Source organism: Mycteria americana, chromosome 2 (genome assembly GCF_035582795.1).
Source record: "Mycteria americana isolate JAX WOST 10 ecotype Jacksonville Zoo and Gardens chromosome 2, USCA_MyAme_1.0, whole genome shotgun sequence".
Classification (NCBI taxonomy): Eukaryota; Metazoa; Chordata; class Aves; order Ciconiiformes; family Ciconiidae; genus Mycteria; species Mycteria americana.
The window spans coordinates 34,589,198-34,609,792 of NC_134366.1; the positions used below are offsets into that span (position 1 = coordinate 34,589,198).

At 38.9% G+C, this 20,595-nt stretch overlaps 1 protein-coding gene across 12 annotated transcripts in view; it reads left to right on the top strand.

Annotated features, from left to right (window-relative positions):
* The window catches only part of HDAC9 (histone deacetylase 9), a 496,147-nt gene that overhangs the window by 459,846 nt on the left and 15,706 nt on the right, over positions 1–20,595 (top strand). For all 12 annotated transcript variants that reach the window (XM_075492939.1, XM_075492948.1, XM_075492937.1 and 9 more), the window contains 3 exons: positions 5,236–5,369; positions 14,965–15,049; positions 20,204–20,357. In XM_075492939.1, coding sequence (XP_075349054.1) covers positions 5,236–5,369; positions 14,965–15,049; positions 20,204–20,357 — 373 coding nt within the window. The remainder of the gene's footprint in view (positions 1–5,235; positions 5,370–14,964; positions 15,050–20,203; positions 20,358–20,595) is intronic.

The following is a 20,595-nucleotide window of genomic DNA, read 5'->3' on the forward strand; positions in this document are numbered from 1 at the left end:
GCGTCACGGCTCTGCTCTTCTCAGCCTGCTGTCACCCAAAAAGTGACTGTGCAAGACACATCTGCTCTCCTTATGCACAGTGGGGGAGAGGGAAGGGGCCTGTCTTCTTCTGAGGCAGGTTTAGTCCCCGCTAACTGGGTGTTTGCACGTTTGCTGGCGAGCAAATTGAAGTTGCATATATGATTGTTTATGCAAACAAGGAGTGCTGTGGTGCTGGCTGGGAGTGTACCCAGTCCATATGGTTCCTTTCCCTGTCTGCTGAGGAAAGGATGTGAAAAGAATAACATTCACAAGTTGTCTTCATTCTCAATTGTTTCTTTCTCAAAATGGGAGGCTGTACATACAAACTCTGACTTGTTAGCTTTACTTCGTCTAGCCATAACACACAACACAGTTGTGTGATGAATCCCTTGGAGGAGAAATGGCCTGGTTCAGAAGTCTTTTACCTGCTCTCTGTTTGCCACTTTCCATTTCAGGTTGTCAGGGTAAGGATACCTCAAAAACAAAATCAGGAACCTGAAATAACTCTGGGTTCAATTTTTATAGGGTGTTGTGGTTTAACCCCAGCCGGCAACTAAGCCCCACGCAGCCGCTTGCTCACTCCCCCCCAGTGGGATGGGGGAGAGAATCAGTGAGAAAACTCATGGGTTGAGATAAAGACAGTTTAATAGGCAAAGCAAAAGCTGCACACACAAGCAAAGCTAAACAAGGAATTCATTCACTCTGTCCCATCAGCAGGCAGGTGTTCAGCCATCTCCAGGAAAGCAGGGCTCATCACACTTTAGTGGTTACTAGGGAAGACAAAACTCCATAGCTTCGAACTTCCCCCCCTTCCTTCTTCTTCCCCCAGCTTTATATGCTGAGCATGATGCCATATGGTATGGAATAGCCCTTTGGTCAGTTGGGGTCAGCTGTCCCAGCCGTGTCCCCTCCCAGCTTCTTGTGCACCCCCAGCCTACTCGCTGGTGGGGTGGGGTGAGAGGCAGAAAAGGCCTGGACTCTGTGTAAGCGCTGCTCAGCAATAACGAAAACATCTCTCTCTTATCAACACTGTTTTCAGCACAAATCCAAAACATAGCCCCATACTAGCTACCATGAGGAAAATTAACTCTGCCCCAGCCAAAACCAGCACATAGGGTTTAACATTTTCTTGGGTTTTAGTAAGTCCAGGTAGAGTATATAGTTGCTCCAGCAACTTTGGTCAGATGAGGCAGAAGCTTCACGTATGTTGTTTCTTGCTGTTTGGCAGAACTAGAAGGAGCACATGGTGAGCTTGTCTGTTACAAAAAAAAAAACAAAACGGGGCTCTTAGTGTTATACTGGGAGATCAGTCCACTAAAAGCTGAATTACTTGCTTAGATGGTAATTCAAGTGATCAGCACACTGTGTCCTTCAATAACAGCCTGGCAGCTTGCTCATTAGTATAATACAGTATTAGTTTTCTCTCTTTCTGCCTTCCCACAATAGAATAGTTTCTTACATAAGGCTGAATATTGGATCTCCTCCACTAATAGCACTGGGGGAGGGGAAAGGATATAATTAAAGAGCACATGTTATGTCTTTGTTTTAAAAGTTTATATTTTTACTTCAAAGGTCAGCAGATAACAGCTCATATACTGCGTATTTCTCCAATACATAACAAGGTTTATAATGGTTTCCGTTTGAATCTAGTCTTTTTTGCTTAGATGTACAATTGTGCACCCACAGGATTTTTGTCAGGAAAATGTAAACCAATTGGTGAGTAGGATTTTCAGAACTACTTAGTAGTTTTTTAATGTTGTTTTTGTGTAAATCGAAGGTTTATCATTGTCTTTACTAGGATCATAGCAAACTAATATTAAGTGCTTTTGCAAATTGTACCCTGGATGTCTAAATATTGGATCTGTGAAGGAAACAGGTACTTTTAACATTTAAATTACAGAAATTATGAAAATAATAGTTGGCACAAAACCATGCTCACAATTTCCTGGCACACTGCATGAGCCTAACTTTAAAAAATTCTGCTACTTCTCTGAAGTACAAATTCACTGAGCACATCAAGAAGATTTGAGAAATTCCCCTGTATGTATAAACTTTTCTCACTTATTGACTGAAATAATTGGATTTTTAAACACTATTTCCTTTTTTTGTTATTACTATGTGACATTTTTACTCATGCTTATGGACATAAACAATTGTGGATACTTCAAGCCCTGATTAATAGATGCCTGTCACTGAGTCAGGCACTGAGACTCTAAATGGCCCAAAGGCACCTGCAGCCTCAAAGAAGCAATGCCCATTTAAGGCTGGACTGAAAATCAAGCACTGATGTTTTAACATGATTTTCCATTTTATAACTAAACTTTTTCTGTTTTTATAAAATGCCACTAATCTATAACTGTTATGCACCACTGCGAAAGCATGCAGTTTTATAAAATGGCATGTCCAAACGAAAAACATCTTTTAAAGCCAGCATCACAGCTGGCACCTTTGTCAGCAGGCACAGTAGAAGGGCCAAGAACTGCTGCTGATTTCTAGAAATTCATGTGAGTTGGAAGACCCAGGATTCAAAATGCTTGTCTGACTCCTTTCTTACCTTAGAGTTGGTCAGTGGGGCGCCAAATATCTGCTTGATCTCCATACATCAGGGGAGATGACTGGTTCTTTTCATGGTGCTTGTTACTATTTTCTTCTTGTTTTTCTTAATTATTTGGCATGAACTACAGCCCATCTTAAAACCATTACTTGACTGGGATTCCTTTCTTTCCATTTTGTTACTTCTGCACTCCAGGGGATTTCCTTGAGGAAGCTAATATCTTTCCTAGGTTGCTGCAGTTACACAGGATCCAAGTTTCTTTGTTAAGAATTTCCATAACTCATTCAGTCACAGGCAATGTTGGTACTGTTGGCTAAAGTTATTTCCTCCCTTTCTAGCAAGTCACCTTTACTTTCTCAGGGTAATTACACTAAAGAAAAGCCCCCATCATGTTGATTTGATTTGGCAACTGATTTTATCTTGTTACCGTGATCTCTGTTGGGAAAGATGCTTTCTGTATGGCTCATCGCATGGATCCTGACTCAGCCAGGGACGATTATTATAACATCGATACTAGGAAAATCATTAGGAAACCAAGCAGACAAACTAACATTGTAACAGTGTCTATGAGTTCGATTATGTACAGTTGCCTAAAAGAAGAAAAAGGCATTGAGAGAGTCTTTACATTTATTGCCACACATACCTCAGAAAATTACGATGTGGCAGTAGCAACATTTGCGGTCATACAAAATATTCAAAATGTGCAGGGGAAACATGGTTGAGCTTTCCCTTCTTCACAGAAGCTGTATAATATGAAGGGTAATGGTGCCTTAAAAGTGCTGTTGGATTTCTCACAGACCCAAAGGGTGAGTTGTAGATGTGGGGAGTCTGCGCCTGTTCATTCTTCTTCATTTCCTTTAAATACTGTATGTACGACTCACTTTACACTGTTGGCACTCCCTTCTTTTGAATCCGAAGATCACATGTGTAACATGCAGACAGAAATAAATCCTGTAGGTAAAAGAAAGTAGGAATTGGCTAAAGATCAAAGGTTATTCTCATTCCACTCCTTCCTTCGCTTTTATTATCCTGTCTAAATTTGGTCTTTTGTAGAGAGGATTGGGTGTTTTTTATTTTTTTCATGAGGAAAGGTTGAGCTTAAATGAGAGTTTAAGATTTTATTTGTTTTTCAACCCTGTATGTAATTCGAACCACAGTGTAGTTACTTTGCTAGAATCAAACCTGCAGTCCTTAGAGATTACAGAAGATTGTGGAGTGGCGTAAGGAAACAATATTTCACCTCAAGTGTTCTGTGATCATCTATAGATTAAGTGGCAAATAGATCTTTTTTCTTTTTTTTTTTTTTTGTTTTTTTGTCTGAACAGCTAAACCAAATCTGGTATCATTAGAGTCCCTATTCTAAAAAGTTGAGCAAGTGCTTAACAAAGTCCTAAGATGTGAACAGAGCTAATTGTGTGATTGCTTGTTTGCCAGATCAAGCCTTAAGTCTGTGTCTTGGAAATTCCTCTAGAAAATATGCTTGTAATTTTTGTAGTTTTTAATTTTTGATTACGTTCCTCACTGGAACATAATAAAAAGACATTGATTTTCCTGTCTTCATAGAGCCCCAGGCTTTAGCAGGTACCTTTTAAATGCTGTATTTAAGGCTATGAAATGCACTGGAATGAGTGGTGATCATCAGTGGAGCAACTAGAACAGACCAAGTGGAAAAGTTAAGAACAAGATGTGAAGGGTATTTAACTTTAATACTTTCAAAGCTTTACTTATCATTACTCACTTAAAGGAGATTAATCAAAAATAATGGCTGTCCTAGGAAACTACCACAAAACTTCTCTCCAAAATCTTGTCTCCAAATTAACATTTTTCTTGCAATTTTTTCTTGTCATTAAAACTGGAATAAATTAATTTTACTTGAATCACAAGTGAAAACTTTGTGGTAGTGTTTATGTAGTTATAGATCACCACTCAAAACGAAGTACCATCATTTTTGGCTGTGGTGCAGAATTGCTTAGAACATTATTGGTCAGGAGTTAGCGATCCTGGTGGAGATATCTACAAAGTTCTGGACAGTTTCAACTTATACCAAAACCTTGAATCAAAAGAAGTGATCCAGTTGTTAGTGCTGCCTCCAAAAACACTTCAAAATAGAGCTAATAGGTAACATCTGTTTCCACTATTTTTCACTCCATGGTTGTACATTATTCTCAAATCCCAAATACAAAGGAAGAAGCAATTTGTAAATACAAATTTCATTTGAAAAATACAATTACTTTTAATTATAGTATCATAGCTTAACTACAAATATTGTCATATTGATGCCATGAGTGACCAGGGCTATGTCAGATATCTCTAAATAACATGGGTATATGTTACACTGACGTGCAAATAGGAAGAGAATCTGGGGTGATAATGGTTAATGATGGTAAGAAGAGAGACAACCTCATGTTTCAACTAATCTCCAGCTATTAGGGATCAGCATGAGGGACATTATCTCACATCTGCCTCATACAAAATTCCATATACCTAACTCCAAAGCATCTGGTGTGGGCCATAGTCAGAAACAGGATACTGGACTAAATATATCCCATGCTCCCTGTGCAATATCCTTGAGCTTTCTACATTCTCATGCAGCAGATGTGAAATATGCCAGTAATATCTGTTCTGCTTTAATTATTTGCACTACTGTATTTGAATACTAGGTTTTGGTCACCTAACCAAGCAATTGCTGAAGCTAGCGGATGGCCGTGTGGTGCTGGCACTGGAAGGAGGACATGACCTTACTGCCATCTGTGATGCATCTGAAGCCTGTATAAACGCCCTTTTAGGAAATGAGGTAAAGCATAAATCATAGTAGGTGGAGAAAATGAGCCAAGTTTGCTGAAACTCCTATCTTTGATTTTCTTTTAGTAACAATAGCATCAGTCCTTTTTTCATTTGGTATAAAACCCATGCAATTTGAACATGTCTTAGAAACGAGCAGACCTCAGATGAGCTGGTTTGGATAAATAACACTAAATTAGATGATTATATAAATCCTTTAGTGTTTGCCTAAATTATTCCCAGTTCTGAGTAAGACTTAATACCTCAAAATTGCTTTTGGTGATATTGTGCTGAATAGCAGACTTGACATCATTGGTAGTCATTGGTGTGCATATAATCTATCAGGATCAGACCTTCCAGCCAACTATCATGGAAAAATAATGGCTTTTGCAAGGTATCTGGTAGTCGTAGGAATTGGATATTGCAAAGACACATTTTTTGCAGTATTTTGACACTTCAACTGGCATGTGAGAGAACATATTTCAGAGGCTTTTGAAATTCAAGAACATTAATAAAAATGTGTCCAAGACTTCAAAAATGTTTTTGTTAAGTTATAAAGGAAGATTCAGGTTGATCTGCATGTAATTTAAATGGAGTGTCTAAGATTTATCAAATCCTGTATATATTATTTAAAAACTTTTGAGAGTGGACTATCAGACTAAGTAAATATGAGTACATGCTATTTATGTAGACAAACAGAAGATAAGCATTCATATTAGCGAAAATTGGTTTTGTTGTCCACTAGAAAATATCTTTTCTCCTACAAATATGGTGAGAAGGAAAATAAGCTTGCTGAAGGTGCAGCCAAAATCATTTGTGAAAGGGCAAAAGTCTTTATCGTAAATTGTGAATTTTGCAAGATCTTGTTATAAAGTGCAGTGTGTTACTTTTTTTTCCCTGGGGGAAGTGGTAATAGCTATATAATCTCTCCAATCAAATGTATTAATGCCAAACTGCAAGCTAGTCTTCCAGTTCCCTTCCGCTTCAATACTTCATACCTATGTGAATATATGTGAAGTAATGTGTCTTCTGATGGATATTGGATAGAAGGATTTTTTAATGTTCTTTTTAATCTTTGCTTTTTATCTTTATGACCCATTGAGAAAACTATTTTTGTGCTTATTATTTTTTACATTATACATGCAATGAATAAAGTGATATACATGCAATGTATAAAGTTCTCAGAAATGTAAAGAAGTAGACAAGTCCACAAAAAAAAAAAAAAAGCTTTCATTCGGTTTTATTTACTATCACCTTTGACAAGTCCCATAAGGAGAGATTTTCAGTGTGGTGACAGGCACTATTGAAATAGATGCTCAGCTCAATGTTGGTCCTTTTATTTAGGTGCTGAAATATGGATTACAAAACCTAGCTTGAGGCATTTGACAATATTAGTGAATGCAGCATTGCCTTCCTGATCAGCTGCCATTCCAGGGCACTCTCATTGATATTCTCTGGCGTCATCTTCCCTGTGGTAGTATCTTATGGCATCAGGGGCTTTTCATAGCCCTTCTAAACCCATTCTCTGAAATTTGCACCTTTGTGGGACTAATGCAAATGGTACAATGCTGATGATATGATGAGTCTTCCTCTATGTAGGTGCCTGGGTCCCTCTATCCAGTTATGACCATTTGGTGGTGCTACCCATTTATGAAAACTGCCTTGTTTTGTTTTAACACTATATCACACCCAACTAGTATTTCTGCTGTCACTGACTAGCCAATATCTGAGAAAAAAATACCAATTGTGAGAAAAAGGAATGGCATAAGTGTAGTGGAATAGAGGCTTTCTTCCATTTTATTTGAGAGTAACTAGAGACCAGATAAATTGTGAGTCTATCTCTTTGCAAAATATAGCAAAGCAAATTTCAGGAGAGACAAAAATTCAATAACTGAGAATGAAGACATAACCACGCAGCCATTTTTAGTCCCTTTGTAAAAGAACATGATCATTAATAACTTGAAACATCTCATACAATAAGAATTATTCTCATGTGCTCTTACTCACACCTTTTTCTCCAGGGACATGCATTAAATGGTCTGGTGCTGCAGCAAAATTTCAAAGAGAAAATATGCTGCGGCTGCTAAGAAGAGAAAAATACTCCAGAGAGGATGTTGTTACCAACACTACCATAAGAAACTGATGTTTGCTTAAAAGAATAAGTAAAGGTGTTGCCGAGGAGCAGAGACTAATGAGGAAGTCTGATACCTAGTTAGCAGTTAGAAATCAGCACGTCTGTTGACATCTATAGATTTATGGCAATCTACACCACATGTCCCACGGTGTATACATTGCTTGATTTCAGCATAATATTCATGAACTTGCACAGCAATCTCCAAGTGTGTTCCTGCCAAGGACAGAAAAAAATGTTTTTCTTCAAACAACCAATTATTGTAATTTGAGGATGCATTCTTCCCTGAATGCAATTCTTTACAGGTGATTAATAGGATAATTATAACTTATTATCTGCCCTTAACTTTTACAAATAATTGTATGTAGTACAACCCTAGTTTAAAAACATTGGCAAGATGAACTTCAGTTTCTAAACACTACACATGTAATTGAACTCAAATTAGAAAGGTTGGGAAAGGCCTTTATAAGGTACTCTGCAGTTTGTCAGATGTATTTATTCATGTGCTGAGCATTAGAATTCATAAACATTTTGCAGGGGTTTTTGAAAACTTTTTCTTTTCTTTTGTTTTTTTTGGCCAGGACTTGTCAATACGGAAATTCACTGCTTCATATGTTCTATTACCAACAGAATAACATTTTAAAAAAAGAGTAATTGTAAAACTAGCCACAACTTCCAACTTTCACGGAGAGCTGGTTTGATATGTAGAGGTAACATCAAACTTACAAGTGAAAAATGCTTTCTTTTCTTATTTGTCTCTGAAGACCTTTCCTTCTGAAGAAGGAAAATAGGTTGACATCCAAAATAGATATATTTTGCTCTTATTTATATGTGGCCTGTAGCACAGTGATCTGTTTAGCAAGATAACTTTTTACTCTTCTCTTGGCAAATGCAAGTGGAGCCACTAGGAAAAGAATACACTATCAAGTTAATCTTCTTTAAATAATTTGAGCATGGCACAGGAAATTCCTGCATACAGTTGTTGATTTTGAAGACTAACCAAAAAAACTATTAAAAAGCTCCCTTTTTCTTGGAGAAGCTCAGAATTTAAATGCGCTATCAGCCCCATCTATGTGTGGTCAATACTTCTGAACTTCTCTGCAGAAGTACTTTTGAACAATAATTTCAAATTTTCACAGAAACACAAATGGGATTATAATTGTTGGTTTTCTCTGATTGGAGGTACTTCTATTGTTAATTGTTTCTTTCTAAGACCCAGTTCCCTAAACAGAGGTGCCTACTGCCTTTTTAGATACCTTAGGTTATCCAGGACATCAGCCCAGGACTGGTAGATCTAACACAGAACTTAGAGGAGATCCACACCCTTTCTGAGTGGCAACTGGAGATCATAGTACCTGAAATGGCTCAGTCTGGTTTGGTTGTGTGAATCCCTCCTTAAATGATAAGAAAACTAAAAGGGAAATCATAGAGGATAAATAGAGGTAAGGATAAATTTTATAAGATAAAATTATTAATTAGGAAGTTTACATATAAAATTATTTTTAAAAAAAATATTTCAAGATCTCCGGTTTTCTTATCCATGCTTCTGTGTACAAGCAGAAAATTTCCATGTCACTTTGAGAAAAATCCATTTGACCATTTTCAGAGCTAATTAGGAGCACTGTAGGTTATCTCCTCAGAAGGAAATCTTCCTAAGAGGTGAGAAGAGATTAAGCAGCTGGATTCCCTTGAAATCCAAAATGAAAACATGGAAATCCTTCAGGCAGATAAAAAGGCAGGGTGAGCATCAGTTGCTTTAAAATATCCCTGAATTTTCTCGACATGATTTGAGAACTTGTCCATTAAAAGAGCATCTGGCAAAACAAAGGAAATTATGAATTCAGATAATTAGAAAAGAGACATTGCTTTTAAACCTAATGCTCTTGTGCTTAAAATTAAATTCTCTCATTTATTGTGATACTCTTTAAATGATTCTGCAGCTTTTCACAGTTTGGTTGTATAGTTTCAAATACTTATTTTTAAAGCATATATAGAGATATATATATTAGTTCAATTAAGAAAACCATTAAATGTTAAGACTTGTATGTTATTCCAAGAAGTGTGTGAAAATTGGGTTGAATATTGAGATTTTTCCCCAAAATCTTTGTCATGGAGAATGGAAATTCCACACTATTTTGTCCATCCTAGCTTCAGTGCTATAAAGGCCAATGCTATGCCTTTTGGTGCCAGGTGGCAGTGAGTAATGCTGCTCTATACATGCAAGGGTAGGTTCCGGTTTCTTTCCTCCACATTACTTTTGAAGAGACACTACTTGGATTTAAAAAGCCCTCAGGGATAAGCTTTCCTTGAGTTCAGTATCCTAAATCCTGCAGCTTATTTCCAACATAACTGCATTCAGTTGGGGGTTCTTCTGCAGCCAGAGAGAACGAGGAAGTATTCCTTCAAGCCCAGAACTCTTTGAGTCAAAAACTAAGGATTTAGTTCTTCCTTCATCCCATCCCTTTTCAAGCAGCCAGGTGGGATATTTCCATGGGATATTTCCATGGGATACAGAAGTCAGTCTAACATCGTGGTCCCTCCGGCCTGTCTACAGGTTTGGGCAGTGTCTCTTAGCTCTACATGGTACAGCAGTTTGCCGTGGTCTCTAACAAGTGATAATTAGTCACAGACGGGGTCATGCTCTTCTTTGCATAGAGGAAACAGAGAAGTGCAGTCCACAGTGTGCTCTGCCCAGCGGGACCCTGCAACAAAGGCACACAGAGGATGCATGTCTGTTCTCATTGACTGTGGCAGCCAAGGCTGAATTTCGCCCTAAGTGCAAAAACATTTCTAAGTGACTAAATTTAACATCTTCTAGTAAATATTCTTCTGGCTTGAATTTCAGTCTGAAGCAGAATTTGACAAAACATTGTGATTGGTTGGCTCCCAAGCATGCTTGAAAACTTATACTGGACAATTTTCTTGCAGAGTGTGAAGTATGTGCTTCTTTCTTGCAATCTGTTGAGCTGGCATTTAGGAGGGGATGGTAATTTAAGTGGAAAGCTCATACTCTGCAGCTTTCCTGCTGATGATGAAAAGTTGGCATTTTTCTCCTTTGTGGAATTCAGTGTGAATCTGGGGCTGCTTGCCAGCTAGGCAGTGAGCTCTGCCAAGAGAGCCTGGACTGCGTTAAAAAGGGGTTATTTGCCAGAACAGGTAAGCATTTCTCTCTCCAAAATGGAAATATTCGTGGAAGTGAATATGGCCTGAGATCAATTTTAAATTGCATGGTAAACTTGGTCACAATCTCACATCCTCATTGTTAATCTGAGACTAATACTAGAAAATAATTAACACTGAGTCTAAGCCACCTGTCAACTGCTGCTTGCATAAACCCTGAGTCCAGAAATTGGCCCAGAAATAGAGAATTAGATGGAGTAGGGAACTGGAGCAATGCATGTGCCAGAGGTCGGCATGGTGACATCAAAGTCCCCAAGGTGGACAGTGCTAGTCAGGAAGTGGTTTGGCCAAGGGAACAGAGAATATTCCGATCCTAAAGTTACATATTTCCAAGGCATCCCTTGTTTTTGAGGGACTGGCAGGTGCTAATGACACTTTGTACCTTTGAACCTACTCCCTAGTGAAAACTGACTCTTTTATGTACCGCATTGTAACAGTGGATCACAAAAGTACCTGCCTGAAGTGCTTACACATAGACAGAAAATGCAGAAGCTTTGAGAAGATTGCTAATATAAGAACACAGAGGACCTGTGAGATCTTTGAACTTAGTCCTCTGTAATCATAGGCAACCCTAAGAGCAACAAAGCCCAGTTTTGGTGCTGATGTGCTTCTTGCACAGTTTATCCGGGAAAGGGAGGTTGTAGCACGTCCTCCTGCAGCCTAGGCATCCCTGAGGAGCCTGCCTGCCTTCCCCCCTTCCTCTGCTTCTGTCAAGACTCTCCATGCTCCTTACCTTATGCTTGCAATTGCCTCACTATTCAGTTATCTCTAACTGCACTCTGCACCAATCTTCACTGAAGCTGATCTTGGTGTTTTAAAACATGATAGAGCAAAGGACAATACAGATATTGCTAGATTTTCTAGATTTTCCAGCTCAGTACAGACTGCTGTAGTTTCAGATTCTCTCCATGTTCCCAAGGATCATTTCAGATCACCTTCTGGGCACATGAAATTTCCATCGTTAATTCCTTCTTCAAACATTTGTCGATATGCCTCTGGCAGACTTTGGCAGCCCAAGTGATTTTTGCCCATTTACATTGTTTTTCCTACTTTGAAAGTGATTAGTGGACATAGTTTCTACTTTCATCTGCTAGTTTGGGCACAAAAGCCCAATTCAGCCATGTAAAAGCCTTGAAAATGTGACCCTTTGTGTCTGGTCCAAACTGTCTCTCCAGTGGTTTGGTTATTTCTGCACTGACTTGAGCTGTTCTTCTCTGAAAGATTTCTTTCCTGACAGTGTATTTCCAGTGCTCTTTTCAGCTTCCTTTATGTTAGCATCCAGATTTAATAGACTTCATTATATGAATGCCAATAAGTGTAGGAGGGAAGGTGATGGTGCCATATATGCCAGGTGTAGAGTAATTTCTTTTGTTCAGTGTTGGGTCTAACTGCTGATATTTTCCAGGGACACCCCTAGGTCTCTACAGTTGTATCCAACCAGTGGATAGCTGCCAACAGAATCATTCTTTCGAATGCAGACAGTCTCATTTCAAAGTGTATAGAAATAGCTGCCATAACCCACTGGCTTTATTTCTACAGTGTTTTTGTAATGGTACTGCGTTTGGGCTGAACAGAGTATATGATGTAATGAACTTACTTCTGGAGCCTGATAAGGTTTCCCTGATACAGAAGAGGATCCAAGTTCTGCCTGGCTATCCCTAAGGGTGAGGAGGAAGAATAGATCCAGAGCAGAAGCTGAGCTTCGGAAAACATGAAAGTTTTGTGGAAAAAATTAAGGAAATGATCAAACATGACTATTATATTCACACCACCTACAGATCTGTTAGTAGAGCTAACAGATGGAGTAATGATTGGGATAATTGTTGGATGTCTAACACTTTTTATTCTTTTCTTTAATAATTCATCATCTTATCCTGATTTCTAAAAACACATGCGCCATTTCTAAATATTCATCTGATATGTCTACTATACAAATGTAGCCTACTCATTAAACAATTTATTTCTGTACTGATAAATAAAGACGTGTCCCTGATATATTAGGAAAAATCAAGACAATTTTTTTGGCTCCTGAAAAAATCCAGCTCTGAAGAAGGCAACAAAATATTCACCTTTTAATGGAAAATCTCCTCTATCTATCCCTGCATCAGTTGCTCCCAGTTTAATAACTAGTACAAGAAGCCTGCAGAAAGAATCTCAAGATACTCAAAGGGCAAAGCAAGACACGACTCTCTGATCTTGCAGTCTGCCAATTCCATACCTTGTACTATTACTTGTACTGTTACAGCCTGGAGCTATTTTTTCCTACTTCAGGGGAGTGAATTGGTTGTCAAAGCCTTAGGAATTAGGAAATTGTCAAAACAGAACCTTAAGATACTGTTTGCTTCCCCTTCTATGTTCCTGCACCCAGTACAACCAAACAGAACTTCAGGATTTGGTCCTCTTCCTGGCCAAATGATAGATTGCTTTAAACAGAAAATAACAAGTGATAAAAGCAAGTGCTATTTATCTACATAACCCAAGGTATGGATTATTAAGATTATTATACGGATTATTGTTCTAAAATCCATGAAGCTTGATCTGTTGGTGGGCATTTTTAAAAATATGCAGTTTTCCCCCAGGTACCTGCAAGAGTTACCAAATAGAGTAACCCGTGAAGATTGTGAAGTAAATGTGGTTTAAGAATTGCAAATGTATCTGTAAATATTATTTTTATTGTAATCACTCTCTCTGTTCTAGTCCATGATACATATTAGATAGCAACAATCTTTCTTTGCAGTTTGGCCTCCTTGGTAACCAAGTAGAGTTGGGACCCAGTCAGATCCTACCAGCACTTCTGTGCACACTTGCTCACTGCCCAGAATGGACTGATTTATGCTATTTGAAAAAAAACCCATAGTTCTATTGTTTGTAGCCACAAGGAAATCTTCCAGTTGCAATCCCATGTGGGATTCTAAGGAAATAACGACATGAACAGCCCTATTCATTTTAGTTACCGGGACTCCAAAAGGCTGGTGATATTTGCAGTATCTTTATCACTGACAGGCATTCACTGCTGATCATAATGGTAAGGTCGCAGAAGTTCTGGGATTTGTAGCTGAGCTTGCTTAAAATCGCATCATTAAGGGAGTATCTACACTGCAGTTACTTCCCACTTTATGTACTTGGATCAAAGCTGATTTTATCTAGTTGGTGGGTAGCAGTGCAGCGGTAGCAACCCAGAGGACAATATGTGATGGCTACTGAACTATTAACTTCATAGAGGAAGCTCCTTGGGTGGGCTTCACTTGACCTAGTTTAAAGTAGACCCAGGCATGCTTAAGAAAGGAGTTTTGTCTGCAGTACAGATGTCTCCTGTCAACGATGGTTGAACTTCCTTAGCTTTAGAGAAGAGAGATTGGTACTGATAGCGCTCTTCCTTGTCTACCTTGACATGGTTGCTACTCCTGGCTCTGCAGGAAACAGCCTTAGCAGCCTATGTAGGGAAGCGGAAAAACTGGCTGGACTCTTAAGCATAGTTTAAGGAGAATAAAGTTATTACAGTGCAAGAAGAGCCATTTAGCCCAAGAAGAGGCATTTAGGAGAAAATGTATGGAAGGTGGACAAAAAAGCACATGTGGATGAATTTCAAAATACAGTTTGCTTGGTATATCTATCTATTGCAGGGCAAAAATACCTGTGCAGTTACTGAACACTTCCTTCTGCTAATTTACTATGATGCAGCCCTATTCAAGAATATACAGTTAAAACTTGCTAATTAAAATGTAGCTGACTCCATAAAAAACTGACTTAGAGAACTCTTACTGCTGATCTGCATAACCATTTTTATCCACTACTTTATTTGAAATTAATGCAAAGCTAGTAAAAGCAGCTGTGTTTTATGGTTTTCCCCTATAAATCTTAAAATGTGTAAGATGGTTAGATGTAATAACACCAGAAAAATAAAGATAATAGAGTGCACACTTTGGTTCCAGTGTGGCTTCAGCAAGGTTTTGTTTGGAGTGCCCAGCTGCATATACAGACGCAGTGGAATTTGGTTTGTGAGGAACCTACAAAAATTACACAAATAACTAGCATTTTTTTAATGAATAATACACAGACATGCACCTGCTTCAGAGACTCCATAGATTAGTCTTGCAGCCAATAGAAAAGCCCCTTGGAATTCAATTACATGGCTGGAAAACAGAAAACAAAATCATGGCTATACTTTTAGAACTGATACCAGCAAAATGTTAACCAGTTCTTGGGCTGAGCTTTTCCTGAGGATTAGATTGTTTCAGTTTGTTTTACTTCCCTGTGGCTTATTGAAAATTTATATTATTCTATTCTATTCTTGCAGCTGGAGCCTCTCCCGGAAGATATTGTGCACCAAATCCCCAATATGAATGCAATAGCTTCTTTAAAAAAGACCACTGAAATTCAAAGTATGTTTCTCAGTTTGGGTTGGTGGGTTTGGGGTCTTTTCTGTTATTAATTAATGTCATAGACATTAAACTATTGTTTCAGATAAAAGGGCGGGCAAATATTTTATGTATAAACCAACATGCTATGTCGTGTGTGTGTGTATATATATATATATATGCTTTTATTTTTGTTTCTTTGACATCTTTTAGTTTCTGCTATGTATTTAGCCCTGAAAAAAATAACCCATTGAAATTATTTAGAGCTTTCCAATTCCTCGTTATTCCCAAATCTTTCCATTCCAGAGCAGCTTGGATGAAATAGATGTTTGTCAGTGAGGGACATGAACAGACAGGTAAATTAGAGCTCTAACAAATAGTTTCTTCAGATTCTGTTTGTGCAGCCCTTTACAAGTTACTCACTTTGAGATGTACAGGAGCTTGAGATAAAGTTAAAAAGCTCAAAATGCGCACTGACCCATGGAACAATGCTAACAAATACATTATTTTATTTTGTTTCTGGTGCAGAGGGTACTTGATTGCTTCACTTGTGTGCCCTGACCCCAACCCTTTACTACCCAGATGCTTTAGGGCATTTGCTCTGGTCTCACTGAAAAGTTTTCTCTTTCCCATCAGTTGCCTTAATCCAACTGAGCAAACTTCCCTTAAATTCTCTAATCTTCTGCTCTCTGCCATTTTACCGAGGCAGTGGGAGCTTCCTGACTTCTACTGTTTCCTGGCTCCTTAACAATAACAAATGGGTAACAAATGTTTTGCTTCATGTTAGATGAATCACAAATAATTAGGGTTCATCTGTATAAAATAAATGCAGTTTTTAAAAGGGACACCATGCATTAGACACTGATCATGCAGTAATTATCAATCTGATTTTAGTTGTAAAGTGACAAATAAAATTCATTGTAGGTATATAATTCATCCTTCATATATAATAGTCATGCAGATAAGCAAATACTCTAAGTAAATCAGCTGTATATGATAAATTCCAGTAAGTCATTTTTGCTGGGTGGTATGTCCTAGGGTAGCTCATGAGTTAGTATCTTCCTTAAAATTCCCTGTTAATGATCTGGAAGGAATCAGCAAGTTAAGGAAATTCATGTACTATGCAAGATAGAGCAGATTTGCAAATGATAATGAGGACAGAAAGCTGCACACAGGCCACAGACATTAAGGAAGAATATGCAATTCTGTTTGAAATAAGACACATATTTAATGAAAATGGATCTGAAACAAAAAAAAGGGTGAATTGAAAAAAAAAAAATTAATACTGGCTCCAGAAAGGCATAGTGTGTTACTGGAAATACACACAAATGATGGCCGTTCAGAAAGAAGGGATGGATTTAGGAACAAATACATAGTGTGTGTCTAAAAACAGAGTTCAGAGCTCTGCAGAGTGGCTTACCTTTGCTGGTTCAGAACAAGCTTAGGTTTGAGATGAGGCGGTACAGTCACGGCAGTCCAGTGGGCTGTTCTTCTGAAACCTAAGTCAGGCTGCTCAGGGTTTAGAGTTATTTATACACAATATTCTGTCTTTTCTTGCAGCTATTACCTAAAAGGTTATGCATACACCATTTTGTCTGGAGAGAGACCAAGTATTAGAGAGGAATATGCTTGGACGATGGAGAGGAGCATTGAGGAAGTTTAGCGCAGCTTTATGGAGGATGCATATTTAGATGGAATTAAGAGAAGCAAGTACATATTGAATATTATAGGGAGTTATGCAGGCTGAAAAGCATTAGGCTGCGGGGTAGCACCTTGAGAGACACTGAGAAAGCCTGATTTGTTTGGATGATTGCTTGCGTGTATATTGAGTCTGTATGTCTGTGATCCAACTTTGATAATGAATATTAGCAATATTTTAGACAAAAAAAGTCCTTCCTCTGTGTTTGCTGCAAAAAATTGAAGGTACAATACTTAGTTAGACAATGAGAAGAAACAAATTTTTTCTAACTAGAATGGAATTTGTATAAATGTTTTGTTTGTGACAGTGATCCAAAGCTCCTTTGGAAATGTAATACATTTGGAAGTAGTAGTTCCCACACCCATGTAATATGCTATTTCTAAACAATCCTGTTCACTAGCTTGAATACCACCCCCAAAGTGTATTTTTCAAGCAAGCCATGGTACGACATGTCCAAATCTATCTGTGAAAGGCAATTACAAATGCCTGTAACAGTGACAGAAACATTCACTTTTATTATTTCCTGGTAGTAATCAGTGCTCCCACAAATCTTTGAGGGAGACTTAAGCACATTTTCATGCTGAAAGCCAAAGCATACCTAGAAGACTGATTTGGTTTCATTGTTTGTTCTTGCAAGCCGTGATTGCTCTTCAAGTTTTGTATGAATGAAACCAGCAGTATGCTTCATTCTTTCCCCTGAGCTCCACCAAGTTCTTCTCAATGAATGTAACAGGACCGGTAGAATTTCACATTCCAGTATAGCACAGTAGAAATGACATTTTCAGAGATGTGAGCAGTTTGAGGCAGATGCATTTTGAGCTCATTTAATTGTCAATCCACAGCATACCTAGGGTTTCTGACAAAGCTCCTTTGCAGCTGCGTGCTGTGATTGCCTCTCCGTTCCACAAGACTTTGCTTGCAAATCTTTTGGTTGAGCACACATGCAAGCCCTGCATGTTTTATGCACAACGTATAAATGTTGTTCTTTATAAAAAGAAGCTTGCAAAGCCGTTCTGCTTACCACAAGTGTTTGTAAGGTACAGCTTTCTGATTTTAAAGAAAAATCTACCATGGCTTTTTCACAAGCACCAGAAAGCCTTCTTTGCATGAGGTACCCGCTGCTAACTGGATGCTATTCCTAATTGGGAGTGCTTTAAAATTTCCTCCCACAAACCACAAACACCCTGCCATGCACTCCCTTTCTCCAAGCCCCTCCACTGCAGCATAGGTGCTGCCACCTGCTTCCTGGCCTGACTCTGCTCTCCCTCTTTATCGCTGAAGCCCCTCTCATAACACAATTCTCAATGCAGGGAAACAAGGAAAATCACAGATCGCTTGGGAGTGAAGGGCAGTTAAATGGGCACAGAGAGCCCACTAATATGCTTGAATTGGCCCTGAGTTTTAGTGTTACAAGAAAGTCAGGATTCAGGGGGCAGCTGGTGCGCGAGCCTGTGTGTGAATGAAGGAGTGCGATGTAGCAATCCTCACTGATGCTGTTTTATTGTTGCTGCAGGAGAGCAACACAGTGGTAGCTGGTTACTAATATTTTATTTTATGAATAAGAGCCCTTGAAAACTCCAGCAGTGAACATGGGTTCATTTCTTTTATAGGCAAGAGGGGGTATTATTCCCATGCCAACAGATTTGATTTTCTTGCACATCTGTTTCTGCAACAAAAACCCCACCCACTCTGCGAACATTTAGCTCATAAATTATAGGGTTTGAATTGGGTGTATATTGCAAAGACTGACTTTTGCACATATGATCTGTGAGAACATTGTGGAATGCTCATATAACTTTTTTGTTTGTTTTTAGTGTATTTTTTAATGAATAGAGAATATGGTCTCTGAGCACAGTAATAATAGAGAATATTTTTGTCCTGTTTTTATAAAATTTGCCAGGCTACAATCATTGAGCCTACTGTTATGTACATAACTTTTTAGCTGTGTCTTTCATGCTTTTGGAGCAAAGCCAACCTCCTAACACTTAATCTCAACTTTGTAGGATACTTAATACACTTTACATTTTATCCCCAGAAGGTCCCCGTTATTTAAAGATTCTGCTAACTACTCAAACGTGCACACTATTAGAGTTCAAAGAAACACGCTGGCCATGCTCCCTGGTTGTTCTTGCACATTGACTTGGCCTTTCATCTTGCAATGATGTTTTTGAATAAAGACATTTTCAGGCTTTATTGACAGCTGCTTTCTCACCGGAGGGAAAAGTTCATCTTTCGAAAAGCCCGAAACTGCGTTCAGAGCTGTGTTACCAAAGAGGGAGTATTCAGCAGCCTTTGTGCAGCACAGGCAGCACCACCGCTGCCCTGGCCTGCCAGCTGTCAAAGCCTCCAGCTACCCTCCGGATAAGCACCTCGACTCAGCCTGCTGCCCAGCTGCCAAAATCCTCCTTTTAGCCCTCAGAAAAGTCCCCTACTTGATCCCCTCTCTTTCACAGCTGTTGAAGCCCTCCGTCTAATTCCCAGATAAGTACCCTGACCCAACCTCTGCAGCAGCTGCTGGAAGCTTCTTGCTAAACACTGAATAAGCTCTGGTCCAGAGCTCCCAGCCTTCTCAAAGCTCCTAATTTCCAGGTGTCATCCACCTGGCAATTAGTGAGTGCTGGTGGATTACTGGGCTGTAAGAAATACATATGTAAATTCTTAGTTGTTCGCCTGGTTACCTCTAATCAACCTCTGTTTCTTAAGAGCACTGCAGTAGCAGACCCTTTTATATGTTGACGATGAGTCACCTGCCATTATTTGTGTTGCTTGAGAAGCTTCTTACTGTCTCTTCTGTTGCAGGCAGAAAGCTGAGAATACTCATGCTTTTAATCTACTGCTGTGTTTTTACACAGCAAACCAGAAAGCTCTATTCCTTATGATATCTGGCAGCTTTCCAGCAACAGCCAGTTAATATATGAAAGTTTTAAATAAATTATTGTTCTAGTATACGCCCTGAGGTTGGAGGAGAAAGAACATCCAGGACTAACAAACCTGATTGTTCTGGCAACATCACTTCAGTCCGAGCTGGCATTTCTGACTTTTTTCCTTTTCAAGACAGTGCTGTGGGAGCACTTTGTACAACAATGTTCATTTTTCTAGTCCTATTTGCTGTATATGCACCAACTGCCTGCCATATCAGAGCTTCTAGGTATTAACCCTGCCCTGAACTCCCTTCACCTTGCGTAGATAAAGGCAATAGCTTGTCTGACAGTATGAGTTCATTAGCCTGTGTGTTACTCCTCCAGTTTACTACCTTCTGGGGAAGGGTGTGACACAGCCCTTGGAATGAAAGCACTTTCCAACTTGGCATTCTTAAGTTCAGAAATATACCTCTTCACTGCAGTCTGAAATTTCAACTGCACTGCTTACACCGCAGTGATTTTAAATTATAATCACCCAGTGTTGAACTAAGTGATTACTATGCTTGTACCACCGTGCTAGCTAAAATTCCCATAAATTATTATGTGTGTTTTCCTTAGGCAAGTACTGGAAGTCAGTGGAGCCATACTCTGTGCCAGTGGATTGTGCTCTGGCTGAGTCTCAGAAACAAGAGAGGGAAGAGACAGAAACGGTATCTGCTATGGCCTCTCTTTCAGTGGATGTTGAGCAGTGTATCCCTCAGGAAGGCAGCAGGTAAGCATATGCAATTATTGCCGACAACAAGGCTTTCATTCCAGTCAAGCGAGATGAAGACTGCTAGACTAAGGGTTGTTTCAAAATTATCTGCTAATTGAGGTACCTGGAATTTTTCATCCCTGGATTTGAGTTCTCTCACTTGGCCACTAGAAGCAGAGGTACTCTATGCCAGCAGGATTTTTTTTGGCATGTTTAATTCTTTACTAAGGTTCATGATTAGTACAAGAACCTTGTT